This window comes from Crocodylus siamensis, chromosome 2, assembly GCF_052110815.1.
Source record: "Crocodylus siamensis isolate JL-2025a chromosome 2, ASM5211081v1, whole genome shotgun sequence".
In the NCBI taxonomy this organism is placed as follows: Eukaryota; Metazoa; Chordata; order Crocodylia; family Crocodylidae; genus Crocodylus; species Crocodylus siamensis.
In genome coordinates, this window is record NC_143396.1 from 209,098,348 (window position 1) to 209,119,987 (window position 21,640).

The window sequence follows — 21,640 nt, forward strand, 5'->3', positions numbered from 1 at the left end:
TAATTCGATGAGTTTTAGTTCAAAGCATCCCCAAGCATGGGGGGTGCAGATACATGTGATGCTTAGGTACTTTTAATTAGTGTGGCTCACTAATTAAAGCACCACCCCCCACCCGCCTCCTGTAGCACATGTTAAAATGCCCATAAGCTTTTTGCACAACTATGCACGAGGAGAGAAAATGAAGCTTCCTGTGTGCCCATCAAAACAGCCCCTCATTACTAGGCCCAGAACATCTCTAAATTATGTCTGAAGTACTTTAAAAACGTGGACTCTTTGGCCATTTGTAGACGTGCTCATCATTGTCTAAACCATGTTAACTGATTCGTACACAATTCAAATCAAGTCTGAATTTGAATAAAGGGTTAATAGTCAATCAAGCGGGTTTGCCCTCTTCTTCAGAGACCAGTAGCTTGTGTGCTTGGGCAGAAGTGGGGGCTTAGTCAGGATACTAAGTCACAGTAAGGTGTTGTTGGCACATTTGACTTTGTAAAGGTGGTACATCGTGCCTGATAGCCTCTGTGGTGTTGCAAAATCCAACTAAGTTTCCACTGAAGGGATTGATATTTGCAATGCTTATCTGCATTCCTAAGGAACCCTTATCTGAGTTCCTAAGGGCTGTTTTTTCTTAAAGTAAGGCTAATGTTAATTAATACACTTTAAATTGCCTAATTTGGACTGCCCTAATCTGTATTAACGTTAATAGTCATTCAGTGAGGATTAGTTAATTTGGACTGGAGCCAATTTTAATTTGGACTACAGGCATCCACACATATATTGGTTATAGTTTCGGCTGTAGTCCAGATTAAGCCTAGACAAACATAACGTCTATAAACGACTCTCTTTTCACCTTTCTTTTTCATCGTATTTCTTTCTCATTAAGATCCTCCAGGAGCTACTGTTCATGCTCCAAACAAGCCACAGTTTTCTCTGAACAGGTTGTGAACAGAGACAAAAATAGATCTCTGTTTACTAGGTGGAACTGACAGGGTTCAATGCGTTTGCTGGGTAGAGAAACCAGAAGACCAGCATTTCAGTAGAAGAGAAGGCACCAGTTATATAGATTTCTATAGCAAATGTACTTTGAAAAAAAAAGAGTAGACTTGAACATTGTAGTTACTTATATTTCTTGTGGCTAAAGTAAAGACGAGTGACTGACTCTCAGATTTACACTGGTAGAATAAAGAGGACTCTAAACTGTCTCTGTCTTAACCAGGGTCTTCTCTTGTTTCCAATGGTTTTACACTGCTGTAAATCTAGTGACTTCAGACCTGCAAATTCTACGGGATTTTTTTCAGTAAAGATATTTTTAGGCAAATGTGATCAAACTATCTGACCCCAGACACCTAATGGATAATGTACTGGCCTTGTAAACCAGGAATCATGGGGTCACATCCCATCTAGAGTGAAAAGAAAATAGATTCTGACATCTTTTCAAAATAATCTTGCCTAAAAAATTCATGGCATCCCCTTAATGGGAGGTTTTCAATGTTGGATAGGTGTCTAAACCTGGGCTGCTTTAAGAGCAGCAAATCCTGAATCTATGCAGGGAGTTAGATCAGTCGACCCTGGGACTCCCTTTGTACTCTAATGCCGTATCCACACAAGCACAGATGTTTGCTTCCCCAAGGACAAGCAACAGCAGCACTGCTGCTGCTTGTCCCCAGGGAATGCCTGTGCTATGTGCCCTCTGACATGTAGCAGGTTACCCCAGGTGGAGTGGGGTAGGGAAGACTGGGGCCGTGCTGGCCCCAGCAACCTTACTTGGGTTCCTGGGGGCATCCTGGGGCTGCAAAAGTGGCAATCCTGCCGCTCAGAGCCTGGCCAGAAGCCAAAGTGTGGCTCCAAGTGGCTAGGTTCTGGTTTTGGGCAGTGTGTGCTGCCCCCAAGAGTGCCACCCTGCTTTTCTTGGGGTGGGTTTTTCTGACTCTGGGATCTCCCAGGGTCACTTCCTCCCCTGCCTGTACTGCTACCTTGCGGCACAGAGAAAAACTGAATGTGCAGTGTATGGCACTGCAGCCATGTCTGCGGTGCCACATACCACACTGCCATACGCATTTGGACATGGCCTAAGATTCTATATTGGTTGGAAGCAGGAGGGAAGATTCCTTACAAAATCAGAGTGGAACATGTAAATTTATTTAATAGTCTCAATAATAAACATGTTGAAGTAATCTGTTTTCCTAACTTCTCTAAACTTCTCTCAGGTCTTGGGCACAGGTGCCATCAAGCATGACTCACTGCTACATTAGGGTTGCCTTCTAAATTGGAAACAATGTAGCTGCATTCACACAGCACTTCAGCAGGTTAATTACTAGTAGCATTGCCAAGTGACAGTGCCAATTAGTGTACCTCTGTGCTAATCAGCTTGCCCATAGAGCCATGCAGACACCACTTTCAGGTTAGGAGGCAGTCAGCATGGAGCAGTGAGTGCTGCTGTCAAGCACAGTAAATTTACTATATGGACACGGCCTTAGATAAATTCCCAGCAAATATTCCCCCCACCCCAGTTGCTCCTTCTCAAATGTCTAATTGTATCCTATTTAAATTTGAAATTTGCTATAAGAATACCTTGGGCTACCCTATAATACAGTCTGGAGACCAAACACTTTTGCAGGGGAAAATACTGGGGTTTGGACTTTCCTGCAAACTGTTTTAAGACTATTGCTATTTTTCTTAACCTCATTGGTTCAGGGATGTCTCAAATAATAGGAAAATGTTTTTAAAAAATCAGCACAAGAGCTGACAAGAAGAATCTGGCATGAATAAAGATTGGAAATTAAAAGATTTTTAGCCATCAAAGAAAAGAGGTCATAGGAAAGCCATCCAGTAGGAGAAGCTGGAACAAGAAATATAATGGATTTTAAGATGAGAAGCCCATGAAAGATACTGTATGACATTGGTGCCTGTGCTAGCAGAGGCTGGCCATGGTACACTTTTTAGGATAATCTGAACATGTAGTTCTAACAAATTCCTTTCCATTGGTAGGACCCTTCTCTATCCTGCTCTGTTCCTGAGGCACACTGAAGACAGGTTTTTTGGATTTTTTTTTTACTAGGACACTTGTAGCTGTGAGAGATTAGAGAGATTAAAGTGGATATGCTTGATCTTTTTGATAAATGGTTGCCTGCTAATGCAGAGGACTTGACTCAACAGACCATAAGTCCTTTGATGTTCTGTGTTTTCTTTTACCATTTTGGAAATTAAATGATGATTAAAACACAGGTGGGAAAAGCAAGAACTCCTTCACCAGCTAGATTTGGCTTGGACTTTCTATAAGTTCTGCTACACAGTCTTTTCCTCAACTGAAAAAGCCCATGTATCAAAAAGGGCAGTTAAACAAGTAAGGGGTTACTTTCATTGGGGATAAACTATCATCCCCTTCAGTCCTCTCATCCTTCAAGAAGACTATGTCATTTTTCTAACATAAGTTACCTTAGTTCATGCCTCCTCTTGGCTGCTAGAAAACTGTATTTTCCAGCAGCCAATCTTTATTGAAGGACAGAAGATTTCCAGCTTACCTGCTAACTAAAAGTCCAGTCTGAGCTGTGAAATGTAGTTACCACTTGAGCTTCTCTACTATATCAGAAACTGCTATCCTGAACCATCTCTCTCTACCTCACTGACCATGAATCCTGTTCCAAAGGAAGCCTTCTGAAGAATATCCTGGGACTGGCTCAGAGGCTTCTTTCACCACCACTAAAGGTGTTCTTGCACTGTGATGGGCAGGGTGTTCAGTTACTAGAGCCGTGAGAAATTTTGGCAGCCATTTCATTTTGGAGGTACTTTGAGCTGTTTTGATGCCTGAAACACTGAATCCGAATCAAAACAAAAGACTCCAAAACAGCTCCAAAATGAATCAGAAGGCTCTGAAATGTTTCAGAAATGTTTTGGAGAATTTAGGAGTTTTAGAGCTGGGCTTCCAGAGAAACAAAAACTAAGAAGAGGGAAAGAAAGACTGCTCTGATATTGACATCTAGCTCCTAGTTTGATTCCCCAGCTCTCTGATCATCTCCCCAGCTCTTCCCAGGGAGAGCAGGCCTCCAGGCTGCATATGGGTTTTCAGCAGGCTGCCACTGAGCACCAGGAAGACTGTGATACTGCCACTGGCCCCACCCTGCAGCAGCAGCCTCCTGAAACCCTGTGCACAGATTGGGGGTTTGCACCTACCAGGAACAGCTGAGAGAACAATCAGAGGACTGGGGAATCAAACTGGGGCCTGAGGAATCAAACCGGGAGCTGGGGAATCCCTGCCACACAACCTGGCTCTGTAGGGAGCAGAGATCCACGCCAGGGTCTCCCCCTTCCCTGGACGAGCCACCCACAGCCCCATCCTGCTCCCCTCTGGGGCCCTGCAGCCCCTGGCCCCAAGCTCCGTCCGGCTAGGTAGGGATGTGTGAAGTTTTTCTTGTAGCCTATTCAAAACAGATTCAGCTGAAATGAAACAGGACAGTGATCTGAAACACCAAAACGAATCGCTATCCTCCGAAACGGCTGAATCTGAAACCAAATTGAAACACAGCCGTTTCGCACAGCCCTATAGTTACATCCTCAAGGAAATAACCCTCCCTTTAGCCACTTACTCATTCCCACTCCATGTGCATCATCCCTAAAAAAGAAATGGTGAAAATGCATAGGGCACTGCAAGCCACCACTCTTGAGCACACCAGAAAGCCAAGTCCCAAGGGTGGTGCCAGGCATGCTACCACAGCATACTCACCACATCAGTTTCAGGGTTGACATGACTGGACCAGGAACAGGATGAATGAGGCTTATTTTCTTGGCAGCATGACCAAGGGTCCAACTACCACCATCACTCCGTAAAAGCTGATACACAGAAAGTCATCAAACCTGATCCTGCAACTCTTATGTCAGAAATTCATGTAACAGCCTCGCTGAAGCTCTTACTTGTGTAATCTAGCTTTGAGATCACTGCTTCCTGATTGCAATTTAAATCTATTTCAGATTCTTCAAATAAGTATATTGGATATATCATGCCACAAGTATAAATGTTTCAAATATCAACTTCTATAAAAATAGTACAATTCTATTAAAATACCTCTAAGGAGGGAACACCTTTATTCACTGGTTGTGGATATTCCCTAAGAAGTCGTTCCTCATCCAAAAACTTCCCATCTCTTCCATTGCTTGCAGGCTGGAACAGCCCATAATTCAAGACATCTTTCAAACTCTGATTCAAAGTACACAAAATTCGCTGTTTTGCTACCCACACTGAAGATTCCGGATTAAATCGAATGCACTTCTGTAAAGACAAGGGGAAAAAAACAAGTTATAAAACATGTAAGACATTCTAAAGATCATTCAAAGGTTATAAAAATCCACCAAAGGAATGTTTGGAGTGCATGCAAAAAGCATGTATGTAAATACAAATTAAATACAGATCCAAGATGAAACACGTAAGCATATAACATTCAAAAAATTGTTTAGTTGAAAAACAGTAGGCTACAACATCTTTAAATACTCCATTTTCATGCACTCAACCTTTTTAGACAAAAAGAAAGAGAAGGAAATTTATAACCTAGGCTCAAAATAACTGAGATCAGCTAAAATACATTAAACAAATTAAACTGGTACTTGTCAGCACCTACCTGCATAGGAGACTGTAAATCTCCATTTAATTAAATTCCAAGACAAAAGTGCGTTAACAAGGAGATTAGATTTCAGACATTCAAACACAAAAGCACCATAAAAGAAAAGGGCATCCAGAATTCTTTCACAAACTTTAAAAATAATCTCTTTTTTCCATAAATAGGGTCCTGTTTTGCTTCACCATGGCAAACCCAGTAAAAAGCAATGTATAGGGGTCCTGAGGCAACCTCTAGTTCAGCAGTGTTCTGGTAACCAGTGTGGCCCCAAGAATAATTTACACTGAAATTACAGTATCTTGTGGCCTACGAGTGGCACTGCCCAGAATCCCATCAGTGCTATGTGCAGTGGTTCTACCATTTCTCACCTCGACGGGTCTCTCCTACCCCCTGCGTTGTCCTGCAAAGACCCGGACATAGGGCTGTTATGGCAGCTTTACGACATTCTTCCACTACAGGAATTTTTTCTGAAAGTGCTAAGGGACTTTTTCTGCTGCTGAATATTTCTTCAGCAGCAGAAAAAGTCCGCTTCTTCCATGCACGGGGAAAAAATCTCACCATAATACTTCAGTTAGTTCACTCACAGGCAAACGGATGTAGGATACCAAAACACACATAACAACCTTAACTCTGACCACAATAACATGAGCTTAGTTTATTAATGTGTATCAGTAATTCCTGATTAGGCCAGGTCTATGGGCTTACCAATTGCATTCTTCATTTTGCAATTCTACATATAGCTAATGAGAACAGAAAAGTAAAGAAAAACAAAAAATGACACCTTTATGGAAAAGAAAATTACTTTCCTTAATCTCATGAGCCTTGTCTTAACTTGAGCTGTTTCAGTAGCACGCTTCTCTGCAGTATTGTTATGTTATGTATCTTTCTCAGTTCTCTGGAGAGATGTGTATAAAAAACTGATAGCTTGCCAATACATTATGCAGTATTTGATTACATTATGCAGTATTGACAATACATTATACAGTATTGACACTTCTTGACAATACATTATGCAATTCTGAAAGTGCAGACCTCTGATTTCACATATCTAGAACATTTGGATAACAAATTTGAACGTGAACAAGTCAACATTGTATGGCTTTTTTTTTTTTGTCAAGCTAGTTTCTACATTTGATGATGAGAGTCCTATCAGCGAAAACAATCTCAGATTCTGAAAAACACTATAGATTTTCAAGTTTATTTAACAGGGCTTTCCAGGTTAGCTACTCCTCAGTGTATTTGACCTATTGAAAAACGAGTTAATAGCCATGTCTAGCTTTGTCTATTATTTGCATTACAGTTGTAGACTGCAGTCAATGGCAGATATCATGACTTGCTCACAAACTCCAGTAGAGAGGGTTGCAGTCAACATTTTTCTCCAATCCTGCTAATTACTTTTCAAATTAAAGTTCAGTAGACATTGATAATGAGGTATCCTTTATCCATGCTCGTTGCCTAGCAAGAAACTGCATCACTGAGCTGCCACGGTAATATCACGCAAATGTCCATTTATTGAATGAATGTGGAAGATTCATGAATACTGGGTTAAATACAGCTCTAAAATGCTTTGTTTGGTGCATGGACCATTAGGCATCCCATCTCAATTTGTTTCTCTCTGTTACTGGCACAAACTGCACCAGTTTTAAATGTGGCTCACGCACTTACAGGGCTAGTTTTTGGATACCTAGGGGCCCCATGAAGAGACAAGGAAAATGGAAGGCAAAAAAGGGATCAAGCTGTAGTCAAGAACATTACAAGATGGTTGAGAGTAGGGAATATGGAGAAAGAAAGGCAGACTCCATGAGACAATTTTCTTCCTCTCTGATGCTGAATTCCCTTGGCCTCAGTTCTCACCATGCTTCATTGTTCTTTGTGCTCAACTATTTTGGCTCTCTCTCCCATTTTGACATCCATCCTGTCAATACCTGGACTTATCTCATCCTCAGCCTACTTGCTCTGCTGACCCCATCCCTTCTCTGATCTCCCTTGTGCATGAATGACAGACGTCCCCCAAGACTGGCAGGCACCATTTTTAGGAGGCAGCATCGGCAGCAAGTGGCAAGCAGGGACTGCCCACAGATGCTGGTGACGGGTGAGCAGGGACCACTCGCAGATGCCGGCAGTAATGCCGGCAGCAAGGGGCGTGGGGAGTGATGAGCAGGGACTGCTCACAGATGCTGGAGGTGACATCTGTGGGGGGGGGGCAGGTGGCAAGCGGCGACCTCCTGCAGAAGCCGGCAGTGGCCAATCTCAGGGGGGCACATGCCCCCTCGCGCCCCCCCATGAGTCGCCTATGCCCTTTTGACAGCTGTCATCACCTAAATTACTATTCTCCCTATCCTCTTTCCCTTTTTATAGTTATTTCCCCCTAAACACCATCTTTTGCATAAATAATAGTACCAAAGTTGACTTTCTCTGCTATATAAGTTTATTATCTCCATCTTCACTTCTACCATCTTCCTAGCTAAACAACTCGCATCTCCAAGTGAACTGAAATACCCTAATGAGCCAGTCATCTCATCATAGAATGCAGTCAGGTTGGTCAGGCATGACTTGCCCTTGCTGAATCCATGCTGACTGGTCCTAATCACCATCTTCTCCTCCAGGTGCTTAGAAATGGTTTTCTTGAGGACCTGCTCCATGACTTTTCCAGCAACTGAGGTGAGGCTGACTGGCTTGTAGTTCCCAGGATCCTGTTTTTTCTTTTTCTTAAATATGGGCACTATGTTTCTCTTTTCCAGTCATTCAGGACCTCTCCCAGACACCATGAATTTCCAAAGATGATGGCCAGCAGGTCTGCAATCACATCAGCCAGCTCCCTCAGCACTCTCAGGTGCATCCCATCCGGCCCCATGGATTTGTATATGTCCAGCTTTTCTAAATAGTCCCTAATTTTTTCTTTCACCATAGTTGGCTGCTCACCTCCTTCCCAAACTGCATTGCCAGCTGCAATTATCTGGGTGCTGACCTTGCCTGTCAAGACTGAGGTGAAAAAGGCATTGAGTACATCTGCCTTTTCTACATCCTCTGTCACAAGGTTGCCTCCTCCATTCAGTAAGGGACCCACACTTTCCCTGAAACACCTCTCATTACTGACATACTTGTAGAAACCCTTCTTGTTACCCTTCACATCCTTTGCTCAGCTTTCCCTCTAAGCTGTGCAACATGCATGGTTGCGCAGGCATGTCTGGCAGTGCAGCATGAGCACACCTGCATGGCTGCACACGCCACACAGCTTAGAGGGAACGCTGCCCTTGCTAGCTGTAACTCCAATCATGCTTTGGCCATCCTGACTTCATCCCTGAATGCCCAAGCAATACACTCTTATATTCCTCTCTAGTTGTTTGTCCAAGTTTCCACTTTTCATAAGCTTTGTTTTTGTGATTTAGTTTACTGAAAAAATTCCTGCTAAGCCAAGCTCATCTTCTGCCATACTCGCTAGTCTTCCTGCACATCGGGATGGTTTGTTCCTGGATTCTCAGTAAGTTTCTTTAAAGTACAGCCAGCTCTCCTGCACTCTTTGCCCCGTCAGACTGGCTTCCCAGAGGATCCTGTTCCTGAGTTCCTTGAGCCAGCTTTTCACATGGATTTGCAGCTCTTGCTTTTCCATTCTGCCACGGCCAGAGTGCTACTTACACATTAGCTATTTATGTTTCAAACTTACATTTAAAATACACTTTGACTCGCTCCTCAAACACTTGTCTGTTCCTATCATTGTTATTCTCCTGCACAGCTTCTTCCTAATCAACTTCCAACAAAAAAGAATAAAACACAATGTGATCATGGTATAAACTTCTTGCTCCTCTTTGTTTGCTAGTTCTTCCCCTAAACCAGCTCTCACCTCCTTCACTAACATAGATACATAATGTCTCTTTCCTTATTTAATCCTTACTTGTCCCACTGGCCTCATCCCATTCTTAATCTCCCTCGTAACAGCTTTGATATACTTCCTTACTTTCCCCCTTAACCTCTCACTCAGTTATGATTGCATACCTATCATATTTATTCAAATTCAAGACAAGGTTCTTCCCCCTACTTGACAAAAAAGGCCCTTGTCTTGGATTTGAGTATGGGGGAGGGAAGGAGGACAGAAGGGGGAAGTTAGGGAAAGGCAGGCAGCTGCTGCAGCTCTGACTCCAGCTCCGACCTAGGGTGTTGGAGTCAGAGCTGCAGCAGCCACCTGCCCCCCAACCCCCACCCCACCACCTGTCCCCTGCAGCCTCTACCTCCCACATCTTGCACCCCTTCTACCACCATTTATCCTCCGCAGCTCCAGCTCAGGCTCCAGCCCTGCTCTGGCCCTGGAATATATGGCTGCCTTAGTACGGGCCCCAGCATGCAGCCACACTGGCAGTGTTGGCAGCTCCAACTCTAGGGCCAGGGCTGCAGCTGCCACCACTACAACCACTGCTCCATGGCCAGGCCAGGGCTAAAATGACCGTACGCTCCATGCCCCAAGCCAGAGCAAAACCAGACACCAAGCCTGAGCTAAGGAGTTACATGACAGGGGGAGTAGAGGGGGCAGAAAGGGTCATGCAGAGAGGTCCAGGAATTGTTACGGGGGGGCACGTGGGAGGGGGCACAGGGTGAGAGGGGGAGGGAAAAACAGCAGAGAAGGGGCAGGCAAAACAAGTCTGGCTACTTGACCCCCTTATTCCCTGCCTTCCCACTACTGCTTTCCCTGCTTTAATGGTGGGGGGACAAATTTAAGATAACCCTCCAATAGGTACTGTATTTACTCAGATCCAAAATGAGGATTGCTTCCCCTATACAACACGGGGAAAATAGCCCTTCATCTTTGATTTGAGTACAGTAGGCAGCTGCCGTAGCTCCGGTTCTGGCTCTGGGCTGGGGTTAGGGTTGGAGTTAGACTTGCACCTGTTGCATGTCCCCACCCCTCTGCCACTGCCTCCCCACCAGAGTCCACACCAGAGCTGCCGCCACCACCACCACCACCACCACCACCACCACTACTGGGCTAGGCTGGGGCCACAACAAACATGTGCACATGCCCCAGACTGAAGCAGGGTCAGAACCTGCTGGACCAAGGGTAAATTGTTGGGGAGGCTGAGGCTTTGGTGGTAAGGGGAGGGACAGGCCAAGCAGGGGAGCAGGCACTGACAGGAAGGCAGGTGCCAGGGAATGCAGGCATGAGGAGGGAAAATACCAAGGGGGGAAAATAGGCAGGGATCAGGGAGGCAACACCACCTGCCTACCGCTTGCCTGCCCCACTGCCTGCCTCCTTCCACTGCTTTCCCTGCTACAGCAGTGGAGGGGACAAATTTAAGATAACCCTCCAATAATCAGATTCCACACGTGGAAAATTATAACAAATTTATAAATTCTTCATGTACAGAATCTAATTTCTGGGGAGTCATCTTAAATTCAAAGTTACTTTGGATTCGGGTAAATGTGGCACTTTACTTTCTCCCAGAAAACACACGACCTTATCTCCCTCTAGAAACTACTCCATTTCTCTTCTACCTTTCTCATCTAAGCTCACTGAATATAAATGTTACATCTACAATTAATTGGTGGAGTTCCTCACCTCCAGTTTCACCCCATACCCTTTCTAATTTAGTCTCCCCCATGTCACACTCAATAGAAACTATCCCCACAAAACTCTGCTGAGCTATTTTCACACGCATTTGCTTTTGAGAGTTGAATATTCAATTCAAACTAAGTGTACACATAAACTGAGGAAGGTGTACTTTCCCCTAATAGGTTAAATAAATCAGAATGCAGGCCAAAAATGGGATATATTTATTTCTTCATTATTAAATTAAATCAATACCAAAATTACATTTCAGGAAGAAGTGTCTCCTCACTCTCAGGTGTTGGGACTAACAATACTGAGATTGAACAAAAACAACTTTAAAACTATTATTCACTAAGTATAGTCAGCTGATGTGTGTGAAAGACCAAGGTTGTATTGACCTTTTTTGAGTGTCATCTCTCCACTAGAAACTGGGTTTGATATACTCAGTTTGTAATGCAATAAAACAACATTTTCACTTTTGATGCTGTTAGCACAATAAGCATGAGTGACTTTAAGAACATTTCCAAGACAAAATACATAAAACATCAGGGACATTACTCCTCAACACATCAAACAGCTCCCTTTACCCTGAGGACTAAGAGCATGTTATTGGTAGACCTGCTAGAATATGTATGCTCCAAATAAGAGTTTTCATAGTTCTACATTCAAATGGTTCCAAGCCAGCAGACACATGTAACTAAGAGGTGCAATGAGCAGACTGGAAACAATTTTCAGCAACAGCAAGGTATCGAAATGTTATGGAAAAAGAAAGCTAAGTGCTTCCTACTGTTCCTATAGTGCTCCTTAAATAAATGTGCATGAATTATCCTGAGCAATGAAGTCTCCAGCACTAACCCTACAAAAATAACATCAAGTAACATGAACATATCAGGACTGATTTATGAACACTGTGTGACAGGCTAACTGGCAGTGACCTAGCCCAGGGGTTTTGAAAGGGCAAAAAGATGATCGGAGGACTTGGGATTCCCTTTCCGCACCAATCAGGCCTCAGAGACTCACCCCCCCCCCCCCCCGTGTCCCAATTGGCCCCTTGGGTCACCTGGAAGGAGATAAAAGGGGCAGCGAGGCTGTCTCAAGGGAGAGGCCAGCAAGGGACAACAAGGAAGGGGCTTCATAGAGCTGGTAAGAGCTGAGCCAGCGAGGCAGGAGCAGTGCCCCCGAAAAGCCTGAAAAAACAGGACCTGCAGGCAGCAGTGGGACCCTCAGCAGCGTGGCGTGTGGCTGGCAGGAGAGGCTCCCCACTGGGCTCCTGGATTCCCTACGAGGGGCTGCAGCCAGCAGGAGAGGCTCCCCAGCTCCAGCAAGGATCTGAGCAGCGACCTGAGAGGTTCCCAGCTCTGCTTCCAGCTCCTCTAATCAGAGGCCGGGCAGCTCGATGTGAGGCCGGAGCTCCGGGAAGGTCAAAACCCCTAGCAGCCCAGAGTAGTGCCACCAGTGGTGGTTGTGTGGCAGTGTTCCTGCCTACCACATGGGAGATCTAGGCTCAAGTCCCCACTGAGGTGACTTATGGTGAGTGAGATAACAAGAAGCAAATCTTGCAGTGTAAAGGGACCATTGTGTTTTCTCCCCCTCAAGGTACCAAGGCCCTACATTTCCTTGTCATTTCACATTTTTCATTTTGTGCCTTTTTTTTTCACCAACCCGTATTGTTTGTTCTGCTGTTTGTGTTTTATATTTTGTTAACCCTGTTTTTTGTTAGTGATCGTAATTGTCTGACCTCTGTTGAATCTTGCCCCCTTGTGGCATTGTAGTGTCCACTATACCTATTTATGCCTATTATGTTCCCAGTATTAAAAGGTATATGGTTTAGTCCCCATTGGTGGTCTGGCTCTGCTCTATAGGGAAGGAGAGTCCCTACACCTCCCACAGAGCTTGTGCACCTACTTTGATCCCTTCAATTGGAGAGGGGGTACCTCTTGGAGTACCGCCTGGGTTACAACTGTAAATAATGGTGCACTTCTTCTAATTCCTGAGAGATCTGGCTCACAATGACAGCTTGCTAAATGCAACTTTAAATGTTTCTTTTTGCAGCATACTTAAAAAAAGATCTTCTTATGAAATATATTACACACTGGCAATAGCTCCATTATGAAAGATTTTACTTTCACCTTTTTTAGTATATTCTGATTCATACAAGTCCATGGGGCCAGATAGGATGCACCAGAGGGTGCTGAGGGAGTAGGCTAATGTGACTGCAGAGCTGCTGGCCATCATCTTTGAAAATTCATGGTGATTGGGAGAGGTCCTGGATGACTAGAAAGGGGCAAATATAGTACCCATATTTAAGAAAGAAAAAAAGGAGGATCCTGGAAACTACAGACCAGTCAGCCTCATCTCAGTTGCACCCTCAGCAAGTTTGCAGATGACACCAAACTGGAGGGAGTAATAGATACACTGAGGGATAGGGTTAGGATTCAGACTGACCTAGACAAATTGGAGGATTGAACCAAAAGAAATCTCAACAAGGATAAGTGCCAAGTCCTGCACTTAGGACAGAAAAATCCCATGCATCAGTATAGGCTGGGGACTGACTGGCTAGGAAAAAGTTCTGCAGAAAAGGACCTGGGGGTTATAGAGGATAATAAACTGAATATGAGCCAACAGTGTACCTTTGTTGACAAGAAGTCTAACAGCATACTTGACTGCACTGGTAGGCGTGTTGGCAGCAGATCACGGGAAGTGATTATTCCCCTCTATTCAGCACTGGTGAGACCATATCTGGAGTATTGTGTTCAGTTTTGGGCATCCCACTACAAAAATGATGTGGACAAATTCGAGAGAGTCCAGTGGAGGGCAACCACAATAATTAAGGAGCTGGGACACATGACTTCTGAGGATTGGCTGAGGTGAACCGGGCTTATTAATCCAGAGAAGACTGAGAGGGGACTTAATAGCAGCCTTCAACTACCTGAAGGGTGGTTTCCAGAGAGGATGAAGCTAAACTGTTCTCAATGGTGGCAGATGACAGAACAAGGAGCAAGGGTTTCAAGTTGCAGCAAGGGAAGTTTAGGTTAGATATTCAGTAAAAAATTCTCACTAGGAAAGCAGTAAAACACTGGAATAGGTTACCCAAAAGCTGCGAAATCTCCATCCTGGGAGGCTTTTAAGACCCAACTAGAGAAAGCCTTGGTTAAGATAATCTAGTTGGGGATGGTCCTGCTCTAGCTTTTAGTAGTATTTTCAGTATACCTCAGATGATGTTTGATTAAATTAAGCCAGACCCACAGAATCCTGTAACCCTTCTCAGTGCTGCCCTCCGCACAAACCTGAGTGAGAAGAGCACACAGGTACACAGTGTGCAGAAGCTTCCTCTATAACCTCTTTATTGATGCATATATATGCATGAACGCACACACACCAAATGTCAATACTATGAAGCATCTTTTGTGCCCTCTCTTTACCAAGGTGTATTTCAGTCTCATTATATGTATATAATGCATACTGGTCATATGTGTGTGTGCATGTGTATGCATTTGTGTGCATTTTATACACATATATACATACATATCTGTGCACACACATATACAGACATACAAGTACACACCCACCCACACACTATATCCTAGCATTCAACTTCATATAATCTGAATCTTTTTCTATTAAATCTCAGCACTTTATTTTCTATTTCTGAATCCTCTACTCCATCCCTCATTTTTCATATTTCAGAAATATTTTTAAGTAGGATCTGTATCTCAATTGGGCATTACATGTGATTATTTTTCTAAACTTAAAATTACTTTATAGTAAACTATATAGAATTCAGGCCTGAGGGGGTGCACTGGGAATGCTATCTTAATTCATATCCTAAGTATAAATTATTACACTAATATCTAAAAGAGGATTCTACAATATTGTTTTGTCATACATGAATGATCATACATCTCCTTGCAAAGAGAAAAATGGGACACTATGAGAACTGCTCAGTGACTGAAGCTTCAAGATACTACTTCAATAAAACATAAAATAACCAGGCAAATGTAAATTTCAATCTTGCTTTCAACAGAAACAAAGCAAAATAGGTCACACAGCAAGAGGTTCTAACCTCATTAGAAGACACTACATTAAAAAGAGAAACAGCAACACAGAAATGAAAGCAGATGCCAGGTAAAAACAGACATTTTACTACTCAAAAACATTGGCTGGAAGCATATGTTGGCTGAAAGCAACATATAAAGGATGTCATTTGTCTATATTCAATCTTTTGGCCAAATCCTTAAGCTCTCATTAAGTGCATACAAACTAGGGACAGAAATTACACATAAACATAAGTGATTGGAAACTTGTCTCGACCTATAATGGAAGATAAGTTCAGTGCAGATAGACTGGTTTCAAACTGGCCAAACTCAGTTTAAGATAGGGCTGGATGAATGTAGTATCAGATTTAATTAGTTTAGGTTAGACTGGTCTATCAAACTTCTGCTCCAGATCTCCCTGCTATTTAAGTTACCCTGCAGTCCCCTGGCATCCCAGGATGCTATCCATCCCGCCCCCAGCTAACCCTGTCTCACAGCATAAGTGGGCTAGCCTCTGCCAGTACTCCTCTGCTCTAGCTGAGCCAGGCTGGCCCTGCCCCTGGCTGTCAGAACTGAGGCAAACAAAGCCTTTGCTCCCCAGCCTGCATCCTACCTACGCCTGTCAGCCCTGCGGGGCAGCAACGGGGGAGGCAGGGAAACAAGAGCTCCCCATCCTAGTCCCTGGTCTGCCCAGCTTCAGGGACCACTATGCCACAGAGGGATTCCCCCACCCTGTGAAAGTCTCTGACTCATAGAGGAAAATGGAGAAGAAGTCCCTTGTCCCAGTACCAGCCCCCCAAGCCAGGCATCTGTCTATGTGGGGGAAGCCCCATGCCTCATGGGGTTTCCCCCACCCTGGCCCAGGCTGCCCTCAAGCTGGGGTCTGTCCAGATGCAGGGAGCCCCATGGCTGGATGATTCTACTCCCCGCCCATGTGGCAGGGCCAGCTGCTCAGCTGTGAATCTATGACCCACAGTGAGAAGGGGTGAAGGAGTCCCCTGTCCCCATGACAGCCCCCCAAACCAAGTGTCTGCCTATGTGATGGGAGCACTATACCTCATAGGATCTCCCTTACACTGGCCCAGGCTGCCTCCAAGCCCCCAGCTGCAAGGAGCCTTGTGCTGAGGGGGGATGCCTTCTTCCCCCACCCCATGAGGCCTAGTCGGCTGCTCTGCTCTACCCCCTGCAAGTCTCTGACCCATAAGAGGAGGGAGGAAGGGGTCATCCATCTCAGTACCTGCCCCCCGAGCCAGACATCTGTCCAGGTGGGGGGAACCCCAGGCCTCTGAGATCTAACTAACTGGGATCTAACTAGCTTAGACCATGGCTGGGGGGGGGCGAAGGCCGGGGCGGGGGAAAACCCCCAAAGCATGGGGCTGCCCCAGACATGGGCAGACAGGGAGCTGGTCAAACCCCAGCACGGGGGTGCTGGCACCAGGATGGGGGACTCCATCTCCCCGACTGCTTTAGGTCAGAAACTCGTAGGAGATGGAGATGAATAGCTGGTCTGGCTGTGAAGGGAGCTAAGAATCACCCTCAGCATGGGGCTCCCCACATCTGGTCAGATCCCAGCTCAGGGAGAGCCACAGAAACTCTGGCAAGGCATGGGGATGGGGGACACCTTCTCCCCCTGCAGGAGGGACAGCAGGAGGTTTGGGAGTGTGCCAGGCAGCCAATTAGGGATGGCCCCAACTCAGTGGGGCTGGGCTGGGCTTGGCAATGGCCACCAGGCTGAGAGGTGTGCTCGAGCACCCCCACCTTCCAGCCTCACCAGTGCAGACTGCTGCATGCCTTTCACAACAAGAAAAATGAGTTCTACTCATTATCAATCCAATCAATGCATCTTACAGAAACCTGTGTAGATTGGATAGATTCTGCCTCAGACAAAACTGTCTGTGCTTAGCCACGAAGTCAGGGGGATGCTTCATGAAAGTCTGAGTAAAAAATACAGAACTGAAAATGTCTGAGATCTTGGACATAAAATTTATTAAACTTTTATGAAAAGGGTATTTTAAGTTGGGATGTTTGTACTTAGTGTCCCTAGCTATGCAGATGGAGCAGTCATGTCTCTTATATTTCTATTCTCAATTTGAAAAATACTTAAATCTACCTGAAATCATTGTCATGCATCATATAGAGTAAATATGAAATAACAATGGTCGGATATGCAATCACGATGTTATTGGGAGAGCTGTAAGGAGGTGCAACACATTCTTTTTTTCTTGTTTTGCTCATAAATAATCGAAACCAAGTTTGAACTGGACAGATCCTTTATTTTACACCTCATCATCACGCATTTCATACACATCACACCACAGAGCTAGATTTGACTACAAAAGGTTCAAGCAGTTTCTAGCATCAACAACCTCAGTGGTCTTGAACTGCATTCATAGATACTTTCTTCTCTGAAAAAAGAGCATTGCTGGTCTTACAACACAAGGCACACCATACATAAACAGCTCTTAAACTACATTTCAAACAAGCAAGATTTAACTTCACTTTAGAATTCTTTAACTGTAAATCCTCAAAGCCTCTTCACTATATATTAAAAACACGTTTCTCTGTAAAGTATTTCCCAAGATACATCATAATTTAGATTAATAGTAGACAGCTTTCTATTTAAAATATTTTCCAATTGGATTTTCCTGTAATTAAAATGTTTTTTACTCCTCTTTTACTTATCAGGCCTTATGATCTGTAACAATCAGTAGCATGGGGCAGAGCCAGGCACCTGGGACACAGGAAAAGCAATGAATTCTGGTGGCTGTGCAATCGCAATTGCAAGCATGTGGCTGTAAACAATAGTTGCTTTTTTTCTGCTACCCCAACCCCTAAATGAGCATCTGAGGTAACTGCCCCATATGCCCTACCCTAGCTATGCCACTGCTAACAATAACTTTTCTCAAGCAAGGCCCACCTGTGTTAACACTGCTTTCTTTCTGCAGGTTGGCTAAGAGAAGATTCTTTTGTTGTATAGCATCTGGCAAACTTTGCTGTCCTATATCAGGATCTATGCCTAATTGCCTCCAAATACCCCTCTTAAAACATTCCTGTTACTACTGCCAGTCTTTCATATCAGGATACCTTTCACCCTACACACCTACAGCTGATACAAGTCAAAGGTCTACCCTAAGCATAGGAGTCTATCCAGCTAGAGTGGTTAAGGCACACCAATCTCCACAATGAACAGTACCTACTGACTAGCATTGTGTCAGACCATATATTGGGCTCTAACACCCAAATAACCCGGAAGGACATGTCCAGACAAGTGTGGGCTTGTGGTATGTGGCAACACAGACCCATCTGCGGCGCAGCATACCACATATGCTGCATGTGCACACTGCAAATTAGCAGCACCGGGGGGGCTGACACCAGGAGATCCCGGTTTTAAAAATCCTGCACCGCAAAAAAACAGGGTGGTGCATGTGGCGGCAGCATGAAGTGCTAGAAACTGGAGCCTGGTTGGCTGGTGCTATACTCCAGCAGCCAGCCAGGCTCCATGCTGCCAGATTGCCATGGCTGTAGCCCCCATGGGCCTTCAGCACCCCAGGTAAGTCTTCTCCTACCCCAGCCAAGGCAATGTGCCACACACCAGAGCATGCATGTGCAGCTGTTTGTTTGTCCCCAAGGAAATACACATTTCTGCTCATAAGGACATGCCTGTACTTATTTACAACTGGGTCAACCTTCAGCACAAGTCCAGAGTGACACTCATAATCACAATTCTAGAACCAAAGCAAGACAGTGTAATTGTTCTGCCATCAACTCCCTAATACAATTATAGCAGAAGGGCCAAATTCTCTCTTCAGATACCATTTTTCAGCCTCAAGCTCTATAACACTATATTAAAAACCCAAGAAAAGAAAAATCCCCACCTCCCTCTGTGCTCTCAATGACAAAATGTTCTTTAAAGACATTTTTCATAGCACTCAAAGAACAACAAGAATCCCTGCCCAAGCTGTTCACAATCTTTTGCAGTCTCACAACCACGTGTATTAGCAGGTGCATAACCAACAGATCGAGGGAGGTGCTGCTCCCCCTCTGTGCGGCAATTGTCAGGCCACAGTTGGAGTACTGTGTCCAGTTTTGGGTGCCGCACTTCAAGAGGGACACGGAGGATCTGGAGAGGGTTTAGAGGAGGGCCACTCGCGTGATTAGTGGTCTCCCTGACAGACCCTACAAGGAGAGATTGAGAGATCTGGATCTCTTCAGCCTATACAAAAGACAGCTGAGAGGTGACCTTGTAGTGGCCTATAAATTTATCAGGGGAGGTCAGCAGGGAATTGGGGATGCGCTGTTTACCAGGGCGCTCCAGGGAGTAACTAGGAATAATGGGTGCAAACTAGTAGAGAGCAGATTTAGGTTAGACATTAGGAAGAAATTTTTTATAATAAGGGTGGCCAGAGTCTGGAATGGGCTTCCAAGAGAGGTGGTCCTATCACCTAACTTGGAGGTCTTCAAGAGGAAGCTTGACAATCACCTGGCCGAGGTCACCTGACCTCAATCCTCTTTACTGCCAGGGGCAGGGGGTCGGACACAATGATCCAGTGGGTCCCTTCCGACTCTATAATCTATGAATCTATGAATCCATTCTACAAGCATATTTATGTAAATAATAAGCAACCTTTATAGACAGAGAAGATGGTTTGATAGGCAAGGTACTAAACTAGTAGTCTACGATCAGCTGAATTTTATTCTAGCTCTGCTACCAAATTTGAGCTCTTAAACTCACTTTACACATTTACATGCCTCAGCAACTTGTTGGTAAATTGAAGAGAACAGTATTTTCCTAACTGAACATGGTTTTTGTCAGAGGCTGAAGACGTTGGAAGTAATGAACAGGTTTTAAGATAATCACATTGGGATCAAAATATTTTAAAGACACTCATAGCATGAGTTAACTTATGCCATTAACTACTTATCAGGTTTGAGCAGTAGTTTTTCTTTAATTAGGCAGGGTCTGCAATCTTTGAGTTAATTATCAGTTACACATCTCATTAGTAAAGAAAAGCTAAATTAATGTGTCTGATAATCTTTCTGAAGGACATTTTATTGAACTAACTGAATAGCTGGAAGAGATATCAGATAAGCTTCCTTCAAAGTGTTATAACTCAAAGAAGACACTTTACAAGACTAATAAAACTAGAGGAGAAAGCTCCTAGATCACAAGGCGGCACTTCTACACATGTAATTAATGGGCCTGAATTTTCTGCACAGCCTGGGCATACATCTGAACATGCCCCTATCGGGGCTGCTCCTACCCTGCTCTTCCCCCCTGCAGCACCTAGGAAGAGCTCCAGGCTCCCCCAGATGCCAGCCGCAGGCTGGCAAGGGGTACAGGGGCCACTGCTGATCTCTGTGAGGTGGGAGGAGCTGTCCCAGCTCTGGAGGCAGCCACTTCCCAGTGGCACAGAAAGTAGTATCAGACTTAACTGGTTTAGATGAAATCAGTTTATTGAACTTCTGTCCTAGATTCCTTCCAGATTCAAGTTAACTCACAGTCCCCTAGTAGCCCAGTATGCTTTTCACCTCCCCTGGAAATCCCCTCCTCTCCCCCCTTCCCCCCCGTTCCCTCCCCACACACACACAGAGGTGGGACAGCTAGGCTTGGCCCAAGCTGTCTGCTTCATCTAAGCAATGAAGTGTGTTCTAGTGTCCTCCCCAAATTCTGGTCTCAGCCACTGCATGCATGTGGCTGCATTTCCAGAATCAAAAATGAATGTCTGTTCACTTCCTTATCAATTTAATCTATACAGTTTAGACTAACTTGCGAAGATTGAATCAATTCACAGCCTCAGGCTATTTGACTGTCTCTATTTAGATACCATGCACTGTAAAGTGTCTCATGTAGACACACCCAACAGCAGCCGCAGATACAGAACTAAGAGTTCTGACAGTTACAAAACGAAGGCTAGAATTTTCCTAGTATTTGCTTTACATTTTACACATGCAGGAAGTATTTTGAAAGTACAACTGGTGCTGAATCTTCCAGCAGACTGTCATATATGCACAAATAAATATTTGAATTCGTACATACAAATATTATCCTTCAAAAACGCACACACCATATACACGCAGTTTCTAATTTTAAGCACACATAAAAGGAACAAAACAGCTCCTTCCTCCTTGGTGGTTATTCAGGGATTGGTGGTAGAGGGACTATGAACTGGGAAACTAGACAGAGCCTAGATTGGTGCATAGTCAACAAGTTCCAGGGAGCATTAACTATGAAGATCCTCCTGTTTGCCCCTCCTTACCTGGGGATATTTCTTCAGCAGCCTTGAAAGAGTCTTCTCTTATTTCTGCTAAACATCTGGCAGCACCTGGCTGCGCATTGGTTCCACCCATACACAGAAAGTAACACATGGGTAGCCAAATAAATTATTTAAAAGGCATATAACTAACAGAATATCAAGCATATTAAGTGAATTAATTCAGCTTAGAGTCTAGTTTCTGCTTGACAG

General features: G+C 44.4%; 1 protein-coding gene across 3 annotated transcripts in view; it reads right to left on the reverse strand.

The window, feature by feature from the left end:
- The window catches only part of SHANK2 (SH3 and multiple ankyrin repeat domains 2), a 736,911-nt gene that overhangs the window by 578,933 nt on the left and 136,338 nt on the right, over nt 1-21,640 (reverse strand). For all 3 annotated transcript variants that reach the window (XM_090032909.1, XM_090032907.1, XM_090032908.1), the window contains exon 4: nt 5,057-5,260. In XM_090032909.1, the coding sequence (XP_089889035.1) occupies nt 5,057-5,260 (204 nt within the window). The remainder of the gene's footprint in view (nt 1-5,056; nt 5,261-21,640) is intronic.